We start from the raw sequence: 26,719 nt of genomic DNA on the forward strand, positions 1-26,719 counted from the left end.
AACATGCTGAAATAACATATACATGCTCAAACTGTATGTAGACACGTGCGTAATAGACATTTTCGGAAACTATAGTTCACAATAACTTTTAAGTTGACGATGATAATTACAGGTAAACTTACCTGTGGGTCATCTCAAAATACACTATGTCATGCTTAACAAGCGAATATAATAAGATAAAAGATTTTTATTCCGATTGAAATCAGCTACTTCTTAGCCGTATTTAATTATAGAATAACTAATTGAAGAATTCAAATATAGATAAAACTAGTGACAAAGCAACTCATAAATTTACGAATGCGCGTGCGTTAATTATCAGTGTTGTTCGGTCACAAGTTGAATATTTTTCGATATTTGAATTCTTTGATTTCTTATTCTTTTTATTGCATTGAAACGTTTTTTTTTTTTTTTTAATTCGAATTAAAGTAGAAAGTTTAAGGATCAATATCTTTTTCTACGCATTCACAATTTGTTTTGATGCGGCGTCATCAACAACTTATTGCAATACATATTGTTGTATGACGTAAGAGGAGTGAAAAAAAAAGTAGTTTCGGGATTTATTTAACTGGGAAAACACGGAAAATTATTGCACTATAAGTCATAATCTGTTTTAATCGTTTGAATCTGAAGAAAGCTGACTCTCAAGTCTTTGATATTTTAGAAATTTTCTTAGCCATGAATTTAATTCTCATATATTAGCAGTTTCCTTTTAACAAGCTGCATCAATGATATGCTTTTTTGGACCAGCTTTTTTGTCGTTTGAGCACTTGGTTCGGGCTTTGCTCGTTAGATAGTTACCCGCCCTCTTGTTACAATACAGGACGTCTTTGTTCGTCATAAATTTTTTTCATCTCCGGATAACAGTTCCAACAAGGGATTTTCCACCTGAACCATTACTTGAACTTTAGATATAGAATTGTAGACGATGCTGTAGCTACTTGTGAGGGGAACGATGTTCTCAAATGTTTTCCCGTCACAGATACATCAAACAACCGGAGACACAGCCAAAACCTTTTTAGACATATTGAAATAAATTAGAAATGATACGTTCATGCGTATCACTGATAGGCCACACAAACTTATCCTAGAAATAATGTTGTTCATGCTTTGGCTAAGATCATATCCGTGATTTCATATGATTAACGCATTTTTTTACGTAAACGGAATGAAATTAATGAGCGAATATCCGTGTTTCTATCAACATTTTCATAATCTGGTACAGTGACCATCTCTAAATAAGTTAAGAGCACAAGTGTGAAAAAAACTGCTAATGGCAGTGGATGCTATTGACTAAAATTCAACGGAAGTTTGCAGGTCACTAGTTGGTCCAAAGAAGCTTTAATTTTCAGGACATTGCAATGATATGGTCAACTGGTAGAAATACTGAGCCTGACTCTCTTGAAAGGATAGTTTATGATAAAATATTTTCTAATAAATATTCTTTTGTGGCACCTTATAAACAACAACTAATACTGTGAAAACTGGAAAATTTAAAGAGAGGTGTCGACAAATTAATAATTTCATAAAAAAATACAGAGTTACTGTTGAGAAAAAAAAAATGAAGAATTATAGAGTTATTGATAGAGTTTGCAAACATTCAACCAGGAAACTCTATCAAATTGAAATATGTGTGCTGCTTTTGTATGCAGGTGTCGAGACTTGTTTTGTTGATATTATTTGAAATAAATCGTATGTATGCGGTATTCGCTTTTCAATTCATCAACATTGTCCACTTTGAGATTGCCCCTATATAATAATCTGTAAATGTCATCATCAATGTAAATATAAAAGTTTTAAACAGTTTTCGAAAATGTCTAATAAACCGTTCCTGGTTGAATGATCATGAATGTCAATCGATTACACAGTTGGCAATCAATATTGAACGTGTCGACAAAACATTAAATAAAATCGTAGTTTTTAAAGATGTAATTATAAAATGTTGAATTATTTATTTTAAAATAGTCTACTTCTATATTTCATGTCCTTTGTGCCAATTATATAATATAATCTGGTCCCTTGTATTTGCGTAACATTTTATATAAATTTTCATCAGAATCTTTCGACAGTTTCGATCACAAAGATGAAACTTTGAAGCATTTAAAAAAAAATTCACGAGTCAAACAGGTGCTTTCTTTATCATGTTCTACGCATGTTGGAACGTATTCTTAAAAAATTAATAGACATTTAACCGTAAAATACGAAATCGTTTAGTATAGAAATAAACGAGAGACACAAATATATTTCTTACTGAGAAACTTAATTTAAAAATTGATAATTTCCCGCCTTTTTGTTAAACACCAATCTGTATTTGAATTTGGATTCTTTCTAAATATGTTATCCTCTTGTCACTTCCTGATTTCATTTCGTTTAAAAATCGAAAGTAAACGTAATCTATTCTTGATGAATTTAAATATACTGTTATTTTACTGAATCGTTCCAAGTTTAAAAAAATTAATCCAAATATCGATTGAATCGTGATATAGTTGTTACAATTTCTTCAAGAGAGCAACTTTTTAACTTCAAAGGTAGGGAGGGGATCATGATTTTTTTGTCTGATTAAGATTTTTTGAGTTTTTTAATGCTATCGATCAAATTATTTTTCCAAAGTTATCACTATAAGTTATGGTGAAAATCTGGATTCAGAATATTTTTTTTTCACCTCCTGGCCACAATATTGTTTTGCATTAAATTGGGGATCAGAATATATTTTTAGGAAGAAAACGCAACACCATCCCGTTCCTTTTGAAGTTAAATAGTCGTTCCTTTATGCTGTGATTCCTGGTTTAACTTTTGTTGATCAGGAATGTCCCCTGAAAATAACTAATGTGAAGTGAAAATGTGAACTAGATTTCCGGACCCTTGTTCTTATCTTCATATTTAAGCATCTGATTCACATCATGCAACAACTGCCTACATTTGTAGCATTCATAAGGCCCTCAAAGATACTTGAAGGACTTGGGCATATGTATAGCTAGTAATATACGTCCTTTGTCCTCTACTGTTGCCCCAAATAATGTTGATTTCCATCTCGGGTAAAGAGACTTAAGCCCTCAAACTCCTAGCTAAAACCATATGTACTTGACTTGGGTACAGGACAATTTTTTTGGCCCTCCCCCTTTTTTCCAAAATCCGTTTAATTCTTGTTTTCTATTAATTTCAATTATTTTTGCGTTTTTCTGTATTATAAGAACATAAATATACTACAAATAACTTGTATTTGCTTTTAACTATCAATTCCAAGTTTACTATCCACAGTGGTCTCTATATATACATATAGCTGTGACGAAGATATGTCCGTAGACAGTTTTGTGAAACTGGGCCTGGTGTTGCATGTCTGTAATAAAAGGGGCACTAGCTGTCAAATTTGTGTTCACCGATTTGACTCAAATTCTCATATTTGATTTATAACAATGTAAAAACATTTATCCAAATTATAAAAAGTCTATAATAAACAATTTCCAGGACATGGGCTCAATTATATGTAGCTTCGTTTCGTGTGTATTTTAGTCTAGACGCCATCGAATTGACTATCGAGTTGACCTCTGACGACCTCCGATGACCATATAAGCGATATAAACATAAATTTAGATATAAATAGATATCGAAATCGTGCAATTGGATTTTTCTATGTCTGTTTAATTTCATTTTAAAAATTAAAAAAATATGTTAATCATCGTTTTTACCTGTATACGAATGATTTTTTGTGGATCGAATCAGTCAATCAAATGATTTACCTTTGTTTCACTTTCAATATTTACATTATTTTCCTTTAAATAACTTAACACGCACGTTTCATGCTTTATCCATTTCTAGCTAAGGGGTTAAATTGAAGTTTGCATGAATACGGATTCAATGGGGTCGAATTATTCACTTGCAAGTGAAAAATTTATCATCAATGTTTCTTAGCTTACTATTTTGACAAAATTGAAGCAGACTGGCTGCTAAAAGCGATTTTTTATTTCACTATTTCATTTTCATTAATGATTGAACAAAAAAAAAATCACGTTTTAGATTTTGTATATATCTCGTAGCTAGTGCCCCTTGAAAGTACAATAGTTCAAAGTCTTAGGTTATGACATCTTAGCTAAGATAATCCTAAGATAGCTTCGATGTGCATGCTGAGACATCTCTTAAGTCGGGCCTAACTTTATCATAAAATCTGCCCTTAGAAATTCTTAGGACCGATCTTAGGAGAGTTTAGATAAACAGGTCCTTATTCTTTAATCATATTTTAACATAATTATAAGCGCGCCGATGATTAATTTTGATAACTAATTACCATTCGACAGTAAGAAAATTAGCATGGCATCCTGACATATATATGCTATAGCAACGAAAACATATTTACAACATGACAAATGATAAACAGCAGAGACCAATACATAAAAAGCAGTATAAGAAAAACAAATAACATTAAGTAACAATATGTTCTCTGATTGACCACGCAGATTTTATGTAATTACACAATTTCTTAATATGTAAAACATACGTTAATTTAAATAGATACTGTAATTTAGTAATGGTTGGCCAAGAACAATAGAATTTTGGCAAATATTTAGGCCTAATTGATCTATAGGCAGGGCATACTAAAAAAAAGTGATATTCGTTTTCAAGGCACTGCATATTACAACATTTACATACACGTAATTCTCTAGCCATGTCAGTATATCTTCCTGTTTCAATGTTCAGCTTTAGTGTACCACTACGTAATTTAGTTAAAAAGTGTGAATTATAACAGTAATCTAAATAGTGTTCAAACCTAAATTCTAACTTTATATTCTTATAGATACTAAGTTTTTCGCTCCTTTCTACAGATGCTAACCAGCTTTGTATATACTGATCTTTAATTCTATTCTTAATGACATCAATATATTCAATATTATGTATTTCTGATTGTTGATACCATGTATAATTTAGACCACTATCAAATAATAAGTCACGTACATTAGAAGCCCAGTTTTTTTGCCATCATTGGCATCTTCAAGTAACAATTTATAAACATCATAAACAATTGGTGTTTTGTTAGTTAAAATATTTAACCAGTATTTAAAAATTCTAAATTTTCTCACAACAAACATAGGAAAATGGCCCAATTCTCCATATAAGAAACAATTGGGCACAGTTTTTCCAACTTTTAAAATGTATCGACAGAAACGATTGTGAATAATCTCAACATCTTTACCTCGATTGAAACCCCATATTTCCGAAGCATAATTAAGAACAGATGCCACCATACTGTCATAAAAATCAAGTTGTTTCTTCTTTGACAAGTACAAATCTTTGACTGAGTTTAACAATGACGATAAAGCTCGTGAACCCTGTTGAGACACACGTTTCTGGGTCTGTACAAATTTTCCATTAAAATAAAGCAACATACCAAGATATATATAAGAATTTACTATTTGTAGCTCTTTATTGTCGTAGAAAAATCGAACACTTACTGGTTGCCATCCATTTCTAAATACAATTATTTTCGTCTTGTCAGTATTAACTTCAATGTTCCACTTATTACAATATTTCAATAATTTATCTAAAAGTTCTTGCAATAATTCTGGTGATTTCCCAAACAACACAGTGTCATCCGCAAAAAGAATAAGATATATAAGAATATTATTCACAGTAACGGCATCATTCCGCATATCAATATGTATGTCCTCAATTAAGTCATTGATGAAGATTAAAAACAAAAGAGGCGACAAGGGTTCCCCTTGTTTTACCCCCATTAAATTATCAAACGATTCGGATAAAATACCACCAGATCTAACACGCATTTTAACAGAAGAATAGACAGATTTCACAATTGTTACAAATTTGGAGCTAACTCCACTTTTAAGGAGCTTATACATAAGTATTCTTCGATCAAGCTTGTCAAACGCTTTGCGAAAATCTACGAATGAACAGTACAGTTTTTGCTTTTGTTGAAGAGTGTTAGTAATAATTCCATGTAACACAAATATTGCATCTATAGTAGATCGTCCGGGTCTGAATCCAAATTGATTGCTGATAAGTCTTCTTCCTCTAACCACGACAATAAACGGTTTGTTAAAATAGTAGTGAATAGTTTGGATAAAACACTAACTAAAACTATTGGTCTATAGTTGTTTGGATCTGATAAATCACCAGTTTAAGGAACCGCTATGACTAAACACTCTGTCCAGTGATCAGGATATATTCCAGATGAAAAAATAAAGTTAAAGTTTTCAAAATTGGTGCATATAAGACGGACAACAAGATATCATTTCACTAATTATACCATCATTTCCAGCACTCTTTCCTGACTTCATTTTATGTATTGCGGCTTTAATTTCCTCCTCAGATATTTCAATGTCTAGATCATTTACATTCAATATTTCAAAAACAGAATTGCTCACAAGGTTTAAAACTTCGTCACATAACTCCGGTGGGTTGTCTCCAAGAATAGATTCAAAGTGTTTTAACATTGATTCATTGTCTATTTTACAACCAGTGTTTCTTTTAGTATTACGAACCGAGAATTTTCTAGGCTCTGTTTTCGCCACGTTACACAAAATTTCGCTTTTTCGCCGCTTGTAATTGAACTTTGCCTTACGTTTTACCTTGTTATAACTGTTCCTTTCAGTTACATACAATTGTCTATTTGTCTCTGTGGGATGTCTAAAGAAGAAGTTGCGAGCTCGATGGAACTGATCACGGGCAGATGCACACTTTACATCAAACCATTCATTGTCCGGTCTATCTGTATTTATTTTATCTCGTATAAGAATCGAACGACCAAAAACTTTAAAAGCATTGTTTTACAAAATTTTTGACATATCACTAACTGCACTATTCATATCATCCGCGTTCGAAATGTTGCTTACTAATGATGTTAAATTTTCTGTTTGTTGTTGTATACTCTCTACAAAATCGTTTGTTTTTCTATCGTCCCATTTCAAAATATTTTGAGTCTTAGGGTATAAGTTTTTTGGGCTTGCATCTGCTAAAACGAGTTCAAAAAATAAAGGTGCATGGTCGGAATATTCGTTGAATTCTAAAACATCAAAATCCGATGATAGTTTGTAATCGTCTGGTGATAAAAGTAAATAGTCATTTACACTTCTACCTTTCGATGTGCAAAATGTAAATTTCCCGTTCCGATCTTTTCCTAATCTGCCGTTCGCCGCCGTTAGGCCTGTATTGAAACACAACTGTAGTAGCTTTCGACCGTAAGCATTGGTTGTACTATCTAGTGAATGACGTTTCGGAATTATGGGGTTTTCAATGTGTTCAAAACTAGAAACATATCTATCTAAATTATTATTTTCTAAAATGTCATCACACAAAGTTAAAATACATATTAAAGGAGGTGGCAAATACCAATAGATCGCCGTGGAATATTAAATTATATTTAGGGTTAGGTCCGTTGTTTACCAAATAATGATTTTGAACATGTATTTCATATACATGTAGGATGGATAAATCCGATGTTATAAGAATAATAAATAATGTTAAATTTTATAAATCTAAAGAAGAAGTTATTAAAACTAAAATGACTTTTCTATTTAATTAGTTTTAAAACGAAGAAATAATCTTGGGAACACCAATAGTCAAGTGTTATAATAAGAGTTTGGCTGTTTACAGGAGAGAAAAATAACTTGATTAAAAAAAGAAGTGTTGAGCACCCATATTAACGTGAACCTCTATACGTAAGACTTCATGGGGCGGCATTTTATCATCTATGGGTAACATGCATATAGCTCTGTAACAACTGGAAATGTCAAGGTAAATCGCTACCTATACAGAATGTACCATGTCAAAGAAACTCTCTTGATTTTAAAGCATGACCATTTATGATTTAAGGGGGGTTTAGGTGAGGGGAATTCTGACTAGATTTTTTTCTCAACTTATATCACTTAACTGGAAAAAAACCAATTTATTGCATCCATGAAATTCATAGAATACTCCCTTATATCGGCTAGTTCTTAGTGGACAAGCCGTATTGAATTTTCTAAATTTCAATGATTTAATACATAGTAAAAAACACCGAAAATTCAAATCAATTTGTTAGTCAATATGTTTCCTTCAACAATTACATATCCTTATTGACATTCGGTCTGAAAATTAAATGTGAATTTGGAATACAGAACATGCAGAATGGTGAATAGTATAAAACCTTATTATCATGAATAGATACTGAACACAAATATAAATATAAACCAGTATATACGTGAGACTTCATTGGAGAGTACCTTACCATAAACAGGTAATATACATCTAACTCTGCTGTAATACCCGAAAATGTCAAAGAAAATCACTACCTATACAGAATGTACCATGTCTCAGAAATTATCACGTTTGTAAAGCATCACCAGTCATTTTTTATACGACCGCAAAAAAATTTTTGTGGTCGTATATTGGTATGACGTTGGCGTCGTCGTCGTCCGGCGTCGTCGTCGTCGTCGTCGTCGTCGTCGTCCGGCGTCGTCCGTCGTCGTCCGAAGACACATTGGTTTTCGCACTCTAACTTTAGTTTAAGTGAATGGATCTTTATGAAATTTTACCACAAGGTTCAATACCACAAAAGGAAGGTTGGGATTGATTTTGGGGGTTATGGTAATAACAGTAAAGGAATTAGGGGCCAAAAAGGGGCCAAAAATAAGCATTTTTGTAACTTCCAGACATAACTTGTGTGTTAGTGTATGGATCTCTCTGACATTGTACCACAAGGTTCCATATCACAAAGGGAATGCTGGGATTGATTTTGGGGGTAATTGCCTCCAAATTTTAGGAATTAGGGGCCAAAAAAGGGGCAAAAAACAAGCATTTTTCTAGTTTCATGACAATAACTTGTGTGTAAGTGTATGGATCTTTCTGAAATTGTACTACAAGGTTCCATATCACAAAGGGAAAGCTGGGTTTGAGTTTGGGGGTAATTGCCCTAAACGTTTAGGAATTTGGGGCCAAAAAGGGGCCAAAAAAACACATTTTTTTCTAGTTTCCAGACAATAACTTGTGTTCAAGTGTATGGATCTCTCTGAAATTGTACTGCAAGGTACCATACCACAAAGGGAAGGCTGGGATTGAGTTTGGGGGTGATGAATCAAAATGGGGGTTCAAAAAATTTTGGGGGGGGATTTATTTTTTTTTCCTTTTTTTTCTTTTTTTCCCTTTTTTGTTTCTTTTAAAATTTTCCATTTTAAGTTGGTTATTTCTGATTTATATTTAAAATCAAATAATAATGATATGGTAGGAGATACACACCAAACAGGATGTGTAAATTATTATATAATAAGTATTGTGCAATAGCAAGAAATTTTCAATTGCACAGTATTGCACAATAGCAAGAAATCTTCAATTGCACAGTATTGCGCAATAGCAAGAAATCTTCAATTGCACAGTATTGCGCAATAGCAAGAAATATCCAATAGCACAATATTGCGCAATAGCAAGAAATTGTCAATTGTACAGTATTGCGCAATAGCAAGAAATATTTAATAGCACAGGATTGTGCAAAAGAAGATACTTCCTATAAATTGCTTATTTCTTGACCAATTTCAATGGGGTTTTATTCTTGATTTCATGGGGTTCTTTAATATGCTGAATATAACCGTGTATTTAGTTTTTGGATTTTGGGCCCCGTTTTTAAATTGGTCCACATTGAGGTCCAAAGGGTCCAAAATTAAACTTTGTTTGATTTCATCAAAAATTGAATTATTGGGGTTCTTTGATATGCCGAATCTAACTGTGTATTTAGATTCTTAAATTTTGGTTCCGTTTTCAAATTGGTCTACATTAAGGTCCAAAGGGTCCAAAATTAAACTTAGTTTGATTTTAACAAAAATTGAATTCTTAGGGTTCTTTGATATGCTGAATCTAAACATGTATTTAGATTTTTGATTATGGGCCCAGTTTTCAAGTTGGTCCAAATCAGGGTCCAAAATTAAACTTTGTTTGATTTCAACAAAAATTGAATATATGGGGTTCTTTGATATGCTGAATCTAACCATGTATTTAGATTTTTGATTTTTGGGCCCCGTTATCAACTTTGTCCACATTGAGGTCAAAAGGGTCCAAAATTAAACTTTGTTTGATTTCATCAAAAATTGAATTATTGGGGTTCTTTGATATGCCGAATCTAACCGTGTATTTAGATTCTTAATTTTTGGTTCCGTTTTCAAATTGGTCTACATTAAGGTCCAAAGGGTCCAAAATTAAACTTAGTTTGATTTTAACAAAAATTGAATTCTTCGGGTTCTTTGATATGCTGAATCTAAACATGTATTTAGATTTTTGATTATGGGCCCAGTTTTCAAGTTGGTCCAAATCGGGGTCCAAAATTAAACTTTGTTTGATTTCAACAAAAATTGAATATATGGGGTTCTTTGATATGCTGAATCTAACCATGTATTTAGATTTTTGATTTTTGGGCCCCGTTATCAACTTTGTCCACATTGAGGTCAAAAGGGTCCGAAATTAAACTTTGTTTGATTTCATCAAAAATTGAATTCTTGGGGTTTTTTGATATGCTGAATCTAACCATGTATTTAGATTTTGGATATTGGACCATAATAGGTGAATGTCCAATTTAAAATTTTTAAGTTCTTAGACCACATTCAATCTGTGTTAGAAACCTATGCTGTGTCAAATATTTAATCACAATCCAAATCCAAAGCTGTATCAAGCTTGAATGTTGTGTCCATACTTCCCCCAACTGTTCAGGGTTCGACCTCTGCGGTCGTATCAAGCTGCGCCCTGCGGAGCATTTTATTTAAGATGTGGGATCAATATTTTAAATTCTTACTCAACTTTAATCTCTAAAATAGATATTGAGGTTTTTTAAAATTACAAACAGGAACTATTTTCATTTGTAAATTTACGTTTTTATCTGTAACTTTCGATAGAAGTGTGTGTTTTTTTTTAATTCCCCTTTGGAACAATGCTTTTTATATTTAGAAAAGTTGAAATCATAAATTGACGATTAAACAATACTTATAATTATTTGTGAAGATATTTGTATGAGTTATGTTTATTTCTTATTAAATATAGAGCATCGGCGTTGTCTAGCGACTATCCACTTTACAAAGTCTTTGGTATTTATTATAGACTTTTATGTCGTGTATATTCAGAGTGTTTTTATATATACTTGGATATTTTGTACAAGTATTCATTATACTTGGATATTAGGTACAAGTATTGGTTTTATGTCTACATTGATGGGTGGTTTATACCAGGATAATCGTGATTATTTTTGCCCGAGCGCTAGCGAGTGCTAAAATCCACGAACATAATGCCTACCCATGTTAAACCTACAATAATGTATAGCTTGCAGACCTGGGGTAATTAAATATGTAATTGTAATTAGCTGTAATTAATTACAATTTTGAAAGTAATTCAATGTAATGTGTAATTGAGCATATTTTCAATTACATATAATTGAACGTAATCAATTACATTGCGTTTTTGACAGGTAATTATGAATTACTTTTAAATTACTTTGAATTACATTTAAATAAATCCATGGATTTTTTTTATAAATTTGGCTTTTCTGATGGAACTTGTAAATATATTTTCCTTCTTTAAGTATGCACTTGAGACTTACATTTTTCTTAAAACCTTTTAAACATTTATCATAATGAAAAAAAAAATGTAATATTTCTAAAATTATTTTATTAATCATTATAGCATTTTCTATAATTTTTATTTGCCATAAATTCATTAATTTTTCACATGATTACATAAAAAATCTACAAATTGAAAACAAAACAAATTCATTAAAAAACAATTTTTAAATACAATTAACAATTATCTTAGCCTCAGGTTATTCCTTTCACTTAACTTATTATTAAGTACAAATTTGTCCCTTGATTAAAATGCCAAAGGCAATGCTTTTATAAACCATCATATTTATATGTCTAGGTTAGTCTATGGAAAGGTATATACTATGAGCGAGGGGCTTGCCCCGAGCTCTTAATTTCATAGTATTTAGCACATATTTACAACTCGAGTAATCTTTTAATTGGTCTATAGATAGTTTATTTTGGCTGACTACTTGTATCACAGGTGTTTGTAAAACGCAGCTCATTAACGAAGTTTTGTAAATCTACTCACTAGTATCAATGTAAATTATGTGATTTCAAAAGGCCCTCGACTCCAGAATGAAAAGATGGTAGCTGCTGGTGTAAGTATATTTATTGGTATAAAGCGGTGTTTTACTATACATGTACTTCTTTACATGGTAAGATGACTAAATAAATTGACCAAAAGCAGGCAATAATTAAATTGCAGTGGAAGCTTTAAATGTCTTGAAAACATTTTTCAATTTCACAGTAAAACTAAAGCTATAATAAATTTGAAACATATAGATAGTATGCAGTGGCGGATCCAGGGAGGGGGTTACGGGAATTGGAAAACCCCCTTTTTTTGACGATCAATGCTTTTGAATGGGGACGTATGGTTGGAACCTTAAGGTCACAATACAGACGACCATATGAGATTCACTATTTCATGGATCTTCTTATATTTATAATATTTGAACAGGCATTTCGCTATTAGGGCTCATAACATAATTATTTTTATAACACAATACCGGTTTAGCTTTGTGTCATACTCAAAATGGTTTAATTTTAACTTTCAGATGACACCATACTTTACTACTTATCCATTGAGGAAATGTATGATATTGTAAAAACAGCACATATTGGTGTTTGGCATGGAGGTCTCCATAAAACTAACAAAGAACTAAAAAAACATTTTGCTAACATTAGCCGGGAAGCAATACGCATATTTACAACCAACTGTGAACAGTGTATCTTGAAACGAAAACGTACTGAAATATCAAAACTTGTTGTTCAACCTATAATTTCTGCTGACTTCAACTGTAGAGGGCAGGTTGACCTTGTAGACCTTCAATCTGTCCCTGACCATGAATTTAAGTGGATAATGCACTATCAAGATCATCTGACCAAATTTTGCGTTCTTAGAGCTCTAAAATCTAAGAGAGCTGCTGAAGTTGCTTATCATTTACTTGACATTTTTCTCCTCCTTGGTGCACCCCATATCCTCCAAAGCGATAATGGGAGAGAGTTCACTGCACATATAGTCACTGAACTGAAATCATTATGGTTAGAATTAGTAATAGTTCATGGGCGACCAAGCATCCGCAAAGTCAAGGGTCTGTAGAAAGAGCAAACGCAGACATTAAAGAAATGCTCATATCATGGATGAATGACAATAACACACAACAGTGGTCTGAAGGTTTGCGCTTCGTGCAATTTCAGAAAAATAGATCATATCACAGGATAATTGATCAATCGTCTTATCATGCTCTGTTTGCTTCTGACCCAAAGATAGGTTTATCTTCATCTTCTTTGCCCAAGGAACTTTTGCCAAATCTTGAAACTGAGGAAGATTTGGAGAAAGTGTTCAAAGAGGTTTCAGAGGAGAACAGTGAAATTGAGATTGATGGCACGGATGAAAACATAGATGCTGAATCGGTAGAATCAGATAGAAAACCTTGCGATTATGTGACTGATTGTGAAACTGATTCAACTAGTACAATCATTGAAGTTGTATCAGAGGAAGTTGAAACCCCAATCATTCGTGCAAGAAAACGAGCATTGTCTGGCCAACAAATACAAGTGCATGTCCTTACAAGAAATACAAAACAGAAACTGAGCGAGTTATCTGTTGGAGACAATTAATGTTATCATCCCAATTCCAGTATGCTCGAGCACCAACAAATCCGCTGAATATACAAGGTGTTGTTGTGGAAGTAGGAAATTTTGGCTATCGTGTAGGGACAATAGCTGGTAATTCATCAGGAGTCTTAAGCAGAAACCAACTAGAATCGATTAGTGACTCTTCTTTGTCCGTAACACAAATTCCTGATTTACAACTTTCACTGAGGGAAGCTGTGAAAAAAAAATTCAAAAACTGGTGGGCAGGGTTATCTCTCTTGCAAATGTAAAGGTGGTTGTAACAATTCGAAGTGTAAATACAAAAAGCAGAATGTATTGTGTTATTCGAGGTGTCATGGTTCGCTCACCTGCTCCAACAAATAAGAGCATTGTATATTATTGTATATTATGTAAATAGAGTTATCAGTGTGTTTCATATTCATTCGTAATTAAAATTAAAATTATTTTTTATCATTTGATTTGAAACTTATTCTAGGTAAAATATTGTACAAGTTATAAGTGAAATTAAGCCTTATTTTGTACAAATTATAATGTGTACAGGCACTTTTTGTACAAATTACAATTTGTACAAAGTCAAAATACAAATTATAATTTGTACAATTTTTTTATAATTTGTACAAAATGATAACTTGTACACAACATATACATTCTATTCTAGCCTGTTTTCATATTTATGATTTCATTCTAAATGATATAGCTCCTACATGATGTGTCTTTGGATAAAAGTAATTGAAATGTAATTAATTACATTGGCAATGTAATTGTAATGTAATTAATTACATTTGTAAATCAATGTAATTGTGATGTAATTAATTACATTTATCAATCAATGTAATTGAAATGTAATTAATTGCTTCGGCATGTAATTGACCCCAGGTCTGATAGCTTGCATCAATTATTTCGATTCTGATAAGAACAATTAAGGTAATTTCTATGTCCGATGTGTATAATTGTAGAGCGTTTGTGTAGGCTCTTCCATGAACCTCCCTTTTTTTGTTTGTAAACAGAGGAAGGGGTTTTGAACAGCCAGTATGAACGTTGTCGTTTCTAGGTCAAATATGTCAATTGCGAATTGTAACATATTGTAGTCATACTATATGTATTAGTAACAATATGTGCATCATTTAAGAGTTTGAAAGTGTTTTAAGTTAATGAAATATATTAAATGCATGCCAATTTGATAAGATTCATTTTTCTGCAGTAGTCAATATACGCATGTGCAAACAAATTTTATTGATTTTGAGGATGGGTTTATATACAAAGCGAAAGAAGCACGTCATATCAGAATCTAAATTATAGCCAAACCTGGGTAAAAAATGAAAGCTTTGAAATGAGAGATATATATTCCTTCCAAAATTTTGTAACAGCAAATTTTAAAAACACAATACACACAAATTTCATGCAAGTTCCTAAATACTGGCTACTTGAGTAGTGATACCCTCGGGACCAACAATCCACCAGCAGAGGTTATTTGTATTTTTTTCTAAACATATACAATTTTTTTACAGTTAACGTTAATGCAATCTTGTTAAATGGAAACATGTGTGTTGTGCAGGTAAACTGATAGTTTGAACTGGATTCATTGAATTGCCTCATTCGATGAAATTCTGATGAATCATTTAAAAATTTCTAGTGAAGCGAGAATTGCTCATATGCTTATCACGCAGCGTCGCAATTACTAATATAATTGACATTTGAATTCAAAGGAGAATGTTTTATTTGATATTGTCATATGTTGCAAATGTTAATTATTATAAAAAATGAAATAAAACGAATGAATGTTTTGGACAATACTCATTTGTATTTAATATGTTAAATCTCAACAGACGAAAATCCTTCAATATAATTTTCAAAGTTCTCTCATGATATAGAATGTATATGGTTGGCGGCGTCATTTTTCTTTATAGTCTAGTTATGATTATATCGTTTTTTTTTTATGCCCCCGCCGTAGCGGAGGGGGCATTAAGTTTTACCCTTGTCCGTCTGTACGTACGTACGTACGTACGTCCGTCCGTACGTCCCGAAATTGGTTTCCGTTCTCTAACTTGAGTTTGCCTCAACCAAATGTTATGAAACTTATACACAATGCTTATTACCACAAAACATAGATCAGGTTTGAATTTTGGTGGCGTCACTATAACCGATCTAGAGTTATGCCCCTTTATAAAAGGAAATATTGCAAATTTTTTAGTTTCCGTTCTCTAACTTAAGTTTGCCTCAACCAAATGTTATGAAACTTATACACAATGCTCATTACCACAAAACACAGATCAAGTTTGAATTTTGGTGGCGTCATTTTAACCGATCTAGAGTTATGCTCCTGTATAAAAGAAAATATTGCAAAATTTTTAGTTTCCATTCTCTAACTTATGTTTGCCTCAACCAAATGTTATGAAACTTATACACAATGCTTATTACCACAAAACACAGATCAAGTTTGAATTTTGGTGGTGTCACTTTAACCGATCTAGAGTTATGCCCCTTTATAAAAGGAAATATTGCAAAATGTTTAGTTTCCGTTCTCTAACTTAAGATTGCCTCAACCAAATGTTATGAAACTGATACACAATGCTTATTACCACAAAACACAGATCAAGTTTGAATTTTGGTGGCATCACTTTAACTGTTCTAGAGTTATGTCTCTTTATGAATAGAAAAATTGCAAAATATTTATTTTCTTCTAAATATCAAGTTTATAATATATTTTAAAATTGGAGTTATCTTCCTTTGACAATGATTATAGTTGAATCAACTACAAACAATGCTTTATACAATGCAATGTTTAATTTTGACTTCCACTGATAAAACACAGATCAAGTTGAATTTGGGTAGTGTCACTTTAACCATTATTGAGTTATGCCCCTTTATAAATCGAAAGATTGCAAAATATTTAGTTTCCATTCTGTAACCGAAGTTATCCCCAGCCAAACATTATGAAACCTATACACAATATTCATTACCACAAAACTCAGTAAAGATCAAGTACAATTTTTTTGTTTCCGTTCTCTAACTTGAGTTTGCCTCAACCAAATGTTATGAAACTTATACACAATGCTTATTACTACATAATACAGATTAAGTACGAAATTAAGTGGCAACACTTTTACCATTCTTGAGTTATGTCCCTTTATAAACATAAAAATTGCTGAATTTTTTAGTTTGTCTCAACTAAATGTTATAAAACTTATACACAACCGTTCTAGAGTTATGCATGTTTACAAATAGAAAAATTGCTGAATTTTTAGTTTCTGTTCTCTATTTAAGTTAGCCTCAACCAAATGTTATGAGACTTACACACAATGCTTATTACCACAAAACTCAGATCAAGTTTAAATTTGGGTAGCGTCACTTTTACCGTTCTTCAGTTATGTCCCTTTATAACTATATGATATGCAAGCGGGGGCATCATCTGTGTCCACATGTGGACACTATCCACATTTATTGTTCATCTGTTTTGTTCGTTTTCTAGACATTATGCAAAAGAAAGAAGAATGTCGTACATGCAGACGTAAAATCATTAGAAACTGGAAAGTTTTGAAGAAATATGTTTTCCCAGCTGCTTTACTAGCAAAACTTGACGAAAGAAATCTACTCAGTCGAGAAAACTTTGAAGATCTTGATAAGATGAATAGGTCATTAGCACAAGACAAAGTTTTAACCGCTAGTTACCGAAACATACGCACACAGAACAAGTTTGATATATTTAGAAGTGCTGTAAATGAAGTCAGTCCTGGTGCCAATATTGAATGGGATGCAAACAATGACAGCAGAGTGCCATATGACAATATCAAGATACCTCGTATGTATTTAAATTCGAGATATATAACCGAAAAGCTTTCAAATAATTGTATATCATAGAATGCTACATTTTGTAGCTGTATAAGAGGCCTTTTTAAATTATTTTGTATCTTCTATAGCCTTCTGAACTAAATTAATTGCATATTTGCAGAAGTATCTGAACTTAAAATTTGCCAAGCAATCTAAGTTGTACTCGAATCATCATTTAAGTGATTTATGACAAACAGATTTCGTTACCTTTTTTTCGTTGAGTAAAATCTAAAATAGACTTTGATTATTCATACACGAGTGAATATACCAATTTCGTTTTGTTATGGACTTGATGTAACAGCTTTGTAATAATTTCAGAAGATTTTAGGTATCATTTAAATACCTTGTTAAAGCATAAGCTTCATTTTTGTACATGTACGGTTATGGTCATTAGTCATCTATATTTTTGTCTCTTTCACAGAAAGGTTTAAATGACCATGTGATATGAACATTGCAAATTCAACTTTGGTTGACATTTTTCTATTGTTTTTTAGAATATGTTTCATCAGACAACTTAATCAGGCAAAAGTTAGGACGAATTATAAAAGGAAAAGTTGCAATCAACATAAAGGACGATTTTCTAGTTCACTCAATCATAACTATTGATGAACATGAAATAATATCAAAAGATATAAGAGATCACCAATTAATAGAAATGATTTTGAAAAAAGTTGAGGCACGTTCATTAGATTGTTTGGTATATAGTTTACAACATTTCAACGAAACACAAAAGCAAAGTAGTATCGAGACTCTAGTGGATATGTTATATAGAACAAGCAAACCATCAGGTAAAATCTTGGTCAGATATATATGTTATCTTAAAAGTGAAGTGAAAGATACCAAATCGACATTCAAAGACCAAAATAAACTGACAAAGACATGGTTAAAAACGAAAAAGCCCAACGAACAAACAACCGAACAAAAAACAAAACCACAAGATAGAAAACTAAAGACTGAGCAACACAAACCCAACCTAAAAAGGGGGTAATCGTATTTCCTATGGTAGGGTAAGCAGAGACTGTGGCACCCGTCGTGTTGCTCATGCAAGTAAGTACAAACCCATCAATAGGTATTATTCGATAGGCTACATTCGGGGGAAAGGGGACGGGATTGTCGTTACGACAATTAAAATATAGACGTTGTATCATCTATGAAACGGATATTCCCTAACCAAACTCGTGATGACCGAACAATTACAATGGAATGATTTCAACTTCACCACTCACTGGATTCGACAATTGGGAACTGCGACACCACATGGTTGCAATGACAAAATTGATGGTATAGTTATTCTATCTAGTCCTTCCTGTAGCTCGGTGAATGTGATGAATATTTTCAACTCTACTCCTCGACGTAGACGCAGTCATGGTCATCGTCATTATACATCACCTACTTTGCATGATGTCTCTATTAATGACTTGCTGCCATTTATACAAAAGCCGTTAGGTATTCATCACATTCGCACGAAAATGTATTCATTACCCCTTTCAAAACTTCATTATCTGTTCAATTTATGCTTGGAAACCACTGTTACAAACCCTCATTCAAACCAATACAAACTTACAGCTATCATTTCGGATATTGCAAGTCACAGACTTTTCAAACCAGTTTGCATTGGAAAAGATGAAAAAGAGAAAAACATCTTTTCTTAAACTTTTCTTTGCCAACAAAGGTCTCAATGGCGTCAACTTAGGCAATATCCTTCATCATCAATTAGTTCAGTCGAAAATACCTTCTGATTTTAAAGATCAGTCTGTACCAATAATTTCTTATACCTATACCAAACCAATTGCAACTATAATTTTCAAATACAAACACGTTTTGCAGGATCTCAACATTGACGACTTCAAGTCTAAACCTCCTGATTGCACCTGCGTCCCAATTCACATATAATCCGGCTGGCCACGTTATTACTGGAGACCTCAACATTGTCAATAACACTTCCCTGCGAAATTTGTTATCCAAATGTCCGAAATATTGTGAGCCTAAATCCATAAATTGGAAATACAACTTCAAAATACTGATGGATTCAGTCGAGAATTATGCCAGGCAATGGGCTAAACGCGAGAAAGAAGACGTAGATACTCTTTCCGAATGGATTAAGGCTGTGAGGTTGTTGATACAAATCCGAATTAAGAAACTAAATGGGCATATCAATACCCACGCTACATCAATTTTTAAAGACCCAAATGATGCAAAACACTTGTCCTACCTCCATGACAAATATGTTGTTGTCCCCGCAGATAAAGCCCCAAACAACATCGTTTTTGTGTGTAAATATCATTACATAAACTGCTTGATAAATGAATTAGGTATTGACAATTCACTTGGAAACTCAACATATACCCTCACGACACTTACCAAAGAGGAAATCCTGGATAATCATAGGTCTGTTCTATGTTCCTTTGGAATTTCAACCAAAGATGAAGAACTGGATCTTCCATCACTGTATTGGATACCTAAACTACATAAGTGTCCTTACAAACAACGGTTTATTGCTGGGTCTTCCAAGTGCTCCACGAAACCTCTTTCTAAAATATTAACATCTATTTTATCAAAGCCGGGCTCCAAAGTTATTGTAAAACTGCCTATTCTAGAGATGGCATGAATCACATGTGGATACTAAACAATTCCCAAAGATCTTTTAGAGTACATACAATCTAAGACTCTCTCATCTTGCAATAGTATTAAAACATTTGACTTTTCTACACTTTACACAAGTATTCCCCATTCCAAACCAAAAGACAAATTGAAAGAGTTGGTATTACTTTGTTTCATTAACAAGAATGGCGAACGTAGATACAAGTATCTTGTCTTGGGGAGGGATAAATCCTATTTTGTAAAGAATCACTCTCATTCAAACAAAAAATTCTCAGAAACTGACATTATCAAGATGCTTGATTTCTTGATTGAGAACATATTTGTTACGTTTGGAGGACGTGTTTTTCAACAGACTGTCGGAATTCCGATGGGAACCAATTGTGCCCCTCTTCTTGCCGACTTGTTTCTTTATTATTATGAGGCTGACTTCATACAGGAACTTCTTAGGAAGAAGGATAAGAAGTTAGCAATATCCTTTAACTCTACGTTCCGCTATATAGATGATGTTCTCTCACTAAATAATACAACATTTGGTGACTATGTTGAACGAATCTATCCCATCGAACTAGAGATAAAGGATACTACAGATACAGTTAAGTCTGCCTCATATCTTGACTTACATCTAGAAATTGACAATTAGGGTCGGTTGAAAACAAAACTTTACGACAACAGAGATGATTTCAGCTTCCCAATTGTGAACTTTCCATTTCTATGTAGCAACATTCCAGCAGCGCCTGCATATGGAGTATTATATCTCCCAATTGATACGATATTCCAAGGCTTGTGTTTCCTATCATGATTTCCTTGATAGAGGATTGCTGCTCACAAGGAAGCTATTAAGCCAAGAGTTCCAAATGGTGAAGTTGAAATCATCCCTTCGTAAATTTTACGGACGCCATCACGAGTTGGTTGATCGTTATGGAATAACCGTTTCACAGATGATATCGGATATGTTCCTTATGTCGTTACTACAATACCCTTCCCTTTTTACGAATGTGACTTACCGAATTAGACTATTTACCGGATTTGTAATAACATAAGCAACACGACGGGTGCACCTGAGATCACCCCCAGTGTTTTGTGGTGGGGTTCGTGTTGCTTAGTCTTTAGTTTTCTATGTTGTGTCATCTGTACTATTATTTGTCTGTTTGTCTTTTTATTTTTGGCCATGGCGTTGTCAGTTTGTTTTCGATCTATGAGTTTGACTGTCCCTCTGGTATCTTTCGTCCCTCTTTTAAAACTCTTGGTTTAATAGCTTCTTTGTACGCAGCAATCCTTTTTCAAGGAAATCAGGATAGGGAATATAATCCCTTAAATAAGATATATACTATATATGCAGGCGCTCCTGGAATGTTATAGTGCACAATTGGAAAGCTGAAATTATCTCTTTTTTTTTCAAATGTTTGTTCCAACGAACCCTTATATCAAACGAAATATTTTGAAACAAATTAAAGTACCACTGAACAGAAAGTAGGCATATGTCCACATATATATTCATTTACAGAGCAACTTTGTTTATTGGTTGGTATTAACAAATATTTCATATAACGGTTGGTTTTAGATAGGAAAAATATTGCAACTCTGAACTATATTTTTAAAATAAACTATGTAATTTAATTGCATATTACGAAATGAAAACTTGATCGATTATGCAAATGTATACAAAACAATCGCATGATAATTTCGTTTTTGTCGTTTGGGTTTCTCTGTTTTTTATGTGATGTATGTGTGTCGCAAAAATATTAAGTAGCTTTAAACTTTTATGTTATCAATTTTCAAATTTCAGACTTACCAAGTACAAAAAGCTCAATAGAAATGCAAGAGTGCAGCTTTAATCCAACACTAGATTGTAAGTAAAAGCATTTACACTAACCAGTTATAATTCCTCTTGCAAGAGTTTTTCTCATATACTACAAACCAGAAGTACTCGACAGTTATGAGTTCCACTCTTTGAGCACATTTTTGATCGTTCATGACATCTACCTTCTGTTGTAGATACTTTGATATTTCAAATATCTTGAATGAACATTTAATTTTTCGTCACACTTATCTCAAGTACTTCTAAATATAATGTCATCATATTGAGCTAACATCTGAACAGTAAGAAGTTGCAACGTGTAACAAGTATAAGATTTGCCATTAACCTACTTTCTGTTAAGTGGTACTTTGAATTTTTCATTTGTGAGCTTCTTCGGAAGAATGAAAAGAAGCTGTTATCATCCTGTAACTTCGCGTTCCGCTATACAAATGATGTACTCTCAATGCATAATTCAAAGTCTGCTGACTATGTTCCACGCATCTTATTAAACTTGAAATTAAGGATACCACAGATTCAGTGAAGTCTGCATCATAGCTAGACTTACATCTAGAAATTGAAAATGAGGGACGGTTGAGAACAAAACTGTACGACAAAAGAGATTATGTCAGCGTCCAAAATTGTGAAACTTCCATTTCTATTTAGCAACATTCTATCAGCACCTGCATTATACAGTATATATCTCAAAGTTAACACTCGCGTTTCCTAAAATGATTTCCTTGAGAGTGCTCGAGGGTAGTTGTTTACAAAGAATCTTTTGAACCCAGAGTTTCAAGTGGTGAAGATACAGTAATGACTTCGAACATTTTATGGACGCCATCAAGAGATTTCTTATCATTATAGAATATCTGTTTCACAGATGACGACGGATATGTTTCAGTTCTTGAAACCACAATTCTATCCTCTTCTCCGCAAATGTGACCTACCGAATTAGACTTATCAACGAGTTTGTACTCACATGAGCTACACGCAGGTGACACATGTGGATCATTATCTGCTTACCATTGTGGAGCACCTTTATATCACCCTCGGTGCTTCGTGTGGTTCGTTTAGCTCAGTGTTTGGTTTTTCTGTGTACGTGTATTTGACTTTCGTATATTTTCGTTTTCGTTATGGCATTATCTCATTATCTGTTTGTTTTTGACGATTTTTTCGTTTAGATGTCTTTTTGGTATTTGTAGCCTCTCTTTTAAATGAACATAATATATTTCATCGCACTTTTATCAAGTTCAACTGAACAGAATGACTGTAGTCAACAGCTTGGCAGTGATGAGTTACTCTTTAACGTTTTTTATTTGGCATTCAACTTTTATTCGAGCATCACTCATAAGTTTGATGTAGACGAAACGCGCGTCTGGCATTCAACATTATAAGCATTATATATTTGATGAGTTCTTGAAATGTTTTTCTTTTTATTGTCTTACTTACATCCTTTTTTCTTATTATTTGAATTACGAATGGGTATGTGTTTCGTTCGACATGGAGTGCATTATTTTATCTCGTTAATATCTGTTTTAGCTCACCTGGCAAGAAGGCTTAGCGATCATTCCTCATCACTGGGTGTCCGTCGTCCATCGTAGTCCGTCGTCGTCGTTAACTGTTATAAAAATCTGAAACTACTGGGCCAAATCTAATCAATCACGATCATTCTTTGGGTATCAAGTTTAAAATTTGTCCGATGTCAACCAATATGGCCAAAATGGCTACAATGCAAGTTTTGTGTATTATTTTCAAACTCACTATGAATAGAGAAAATCAGACCGGTCATAATGTGCAGAATAATCTGTCTGATGTTCATTTACATCAAAACTGTCAGATGACGTCTTCTAGGAATTTTGCCTTAAAATTGAAAAACTATAATAGATAGAGAGAAACTTTATTAGAAAAAATTATCAGAGAATCATTGAAAAAGCAGAAATCGGCAGAGGACTCATTATTGAAGTTATTGCCCTGCAGTGACGAATTTTTACCATTTTTGGGGGGATTTTTGTCGAGCCTGCGACTTTTGTCGCAGAAAGCTCGACATAGGGATAGCGATCCGGCGGCGGCGGCGGCGGCGTTAGCTAACTTCTTAAAAGCTTTATATTTTAGAAGATGGAAGACATGGATGCTTCATACTTTGTATATGGATGCCTCATGTTACGAAGTTTCCGTCAGTCACATGTCCAATGTCCTTGACCTCATTTTCATGGTTCAGTGACTACTTGAAAAAAAAGTTCAGATTTTTTGTAATGTTAAATTCTCTCTTATTATAAGTAATAAGATAACTATATTTGGTATGTGCGTACCTTGCAAGGTCCTCATGCCCGTCAGACAGTTTTCACTTGACCTCGACCTCATTTCATGGATCAGTGAACAAGGTTAAGTTTTCGTGGTCAAGTCCATATCTCAGATACTATAAGCAATAGGTCTAGTATATTCGGTGTATGGAAGGACTGTAAGGTGTACATGTCCAACTGGCAGGTGTCATCTGACCTTGACCTCATTTTCATGGTTCAGTGGTTATAGTTAAGTTTTTGTGTTTTGGTCTGTTTTTCTTATACTGTATGCAATAGGTCTACTATATTAGGTGTATGGAATGATTGTAAGGTGTACATGTCTAGCTGGCAGGTGTCATCTGACCTTGACCTCATTTTCATGGTTCAGTGGTCAAAGTTAAGTTTTTGAGTTTTGGTCTTTTTTTCTAATACTGCATGCAATAGGTCAGCTATATTTGGTGTATGGAATGATTTTAAGGTGTACATGTCTAGCTGGCAGGTGTCATCTTACCTTGACCTCATTTTCATGGTTCAGTAGTCAAAAGTTAAGTTTTTGAGTTTTGGTCTTTTTTTCTAATACTATATGCAATAGTTCAACTATATTTGGTGTATGGAAATATTTTATGATCTATATGTCAGTCACGCAGGTTTTATTTGACCTTGACCTCATTTTCAAGGTTCATTGCTCAGTGTTAAGTTTTTGTGTTTTCGTCTGTTTTTCTTAAACTATAAGCAATAGGTCAACTATATTTGTTGTATGGAAGAATTGTTAGCTGTACATGCCTGCCTAGCATGGTTCATCTGACCTTGACCTCATTTTCATGGTTCATTGGTCAATGTTTAGTTTACTTGGTTAATGTGAAGTTTATGTGACAGTTGTAATAAAGCTTTATATTTAGGACTATCAACATAATATCAATGATTAGTAAAGAAGGCGAGACATTTCAGCGTGTGCACTCTTGTTTATAATATCTTACCAAAATCTTATCCGCTGAAATTTATAGACCACATTTAACCAAAGTTGGCCACACAAATGATTAGGGTATGAAGATTTAAAATTGTGTCCGATGACCCAGACTGCAAATAAAAATTGCTGATATGGCTATAAATAGATTAAAGACGTCAAACACAAGTTTCATCTATATCTTGCAAACAGCTTTGTATAGAGAAAAATATATTTCACCCCGCATTTTTGCGCCTGTCCTAAGTCAGGAGCCTGGGGGCTTTGTTAGTCTTGTCTGTTGTTTTTTTGTAATTTTAGTTTATCTATATATGTTTTGGAGTTTAGTGTGACTTCCATTTTCACTGAACCGATACACATTTTGTTAAGGGGCAAGCTGAAACCCGCCTCCTGGTTAGGGATTTTCTTGCTGTGTTGAAGACCCATTTGTGGCCTTCGGATGTTTTTTTGCTCTTTGGTCGGGTTGTTGCTTTGCCACGTTCCCCATTTCCATACTCAATTTTACAATACAACAAGGGGCGGAAATATTTAGATTGTTAAGATCTATGAGCTGTCAATTTACGTCAAAACTGTCAAACGACTTCTTAGGAGTTATTGCCAATAAATGTCAAATTGAAGTATTGTTTTTATTTTTTATTTTTTGCTGATTATTTTGTTAAACAATTGTTCTTCAAGAAAGAATCTGTAATTAAAAAAGTGATAAGCAAAACAAGATCTACAATTAAGTCAACATGACTGAAATGGTCAGTCCAATCCTTATAGAAGTTATTACCCTTTAATGACATTGTTGTCCAAGTTTGATCTATATCTTGAAAACCGCTTTGAATAGAGACGAAACAGGTTTAACCCGCCACATTTTTGCGCCTGTCCCAAGTTGGGAGCCTCTGGGCTTTGTTAGTCTTGTCTGTTGTTTTTGTAATTTTAGTTCATCTGTATGTATTGGCCAGCTGAAGCTTGCAATGAGTGCGGTATTTTATTGCTAAATTGAAGACCCATTGGTGGCCTTCGGATGTTGTTTTGCTCTTTGGTTGGGTTGTTGCTTTGACACATTCCCTATTTCCATACTCAATTTTACAATACGACAGGGGCGGAAATATTTAGATTGTTAAGATCTATCAGCTGTTAAATTAGGTCAAGAACTATCAAACGACAAGTTATTGCCAGTCGATGTCAAATGTTACTATTATTTTTTTTAATTTTTGCTGATTATTTTGAAAACAAAAGTTTTTCAAGAAAGAAACTTTAATTTAAAAAAGTGATTAGCAAATCAAGATCTACAATTAAGTCAACATGACTGAAATGGTCAGTTCAATCCTTATTGAAGTTATTGCTTTTCAATGAAATTTTTGTCCATGTTTTATCACTTTATTTTATGCTTATTTTCTTGAAAATCGTAATAGATATATAGGATATATAGAAATTGTAAACAACAATCATTATCAACATTATATATTTGATGAGTTCTTGAAATGTTTTTCTTTTTATTGTCTTACTAACATCCTTTTTTCCTATTATTTAAATTACGAATGGGTATGTGTTTCGTTCGACATGGAGTGCATTATTTTATCTCGTTAATATCTGTTTTAGCTCACCTGGCAAG

General features: G+C 33.2%; 1 protein-coding gene across 3 annotated transcripts in view; it reads left to right on the top strand.

The window, feature by feature from the left end:
* The window catches only part of LOC127736713 (uncharacterized), a 102,427-nt gene that overhangs the window by 58,974 nt on the left and 16,734 nt on the right, over positions 1-26,719 (top strand). For all 3 annotated transcript variants that reach the window (XM_052247299.1, XM_052247298.1, XM_052247300.1), the window contains 3 exons: positions 17,125-17,454; positions 17,978-18,271; positions 21,871-21,933. In XM_052247299.1, the coding sequence (XP_052103259.1) occupies positions 17,125-17,454; positions 17,978-18,271; positions 21,871-21,933 (687 nt within the window). The remainder of the gene's footprint in view (positions 1-17,124; positions 17,455-17,977; positions 18,272-21,870; positions 21,934-26,719) is intronic.

This window comes from Mytilus californianus, unplaced genomic scaffold (genome assembly GCF_021869535.1).
Source record: "Mytilus californianus isolate M0D057914Y unplaced genomic scaffold, xbMytCali1.0.p SCAF_35, whole genome shotgun sequence".
In the NCBI taxonomy this organism is placed as follows: Eukaryota; Metazoa; Mollusca; class Bivalvia; order Mytilida; family Mytilidae; genus Mytilus; species Mytilus californianus.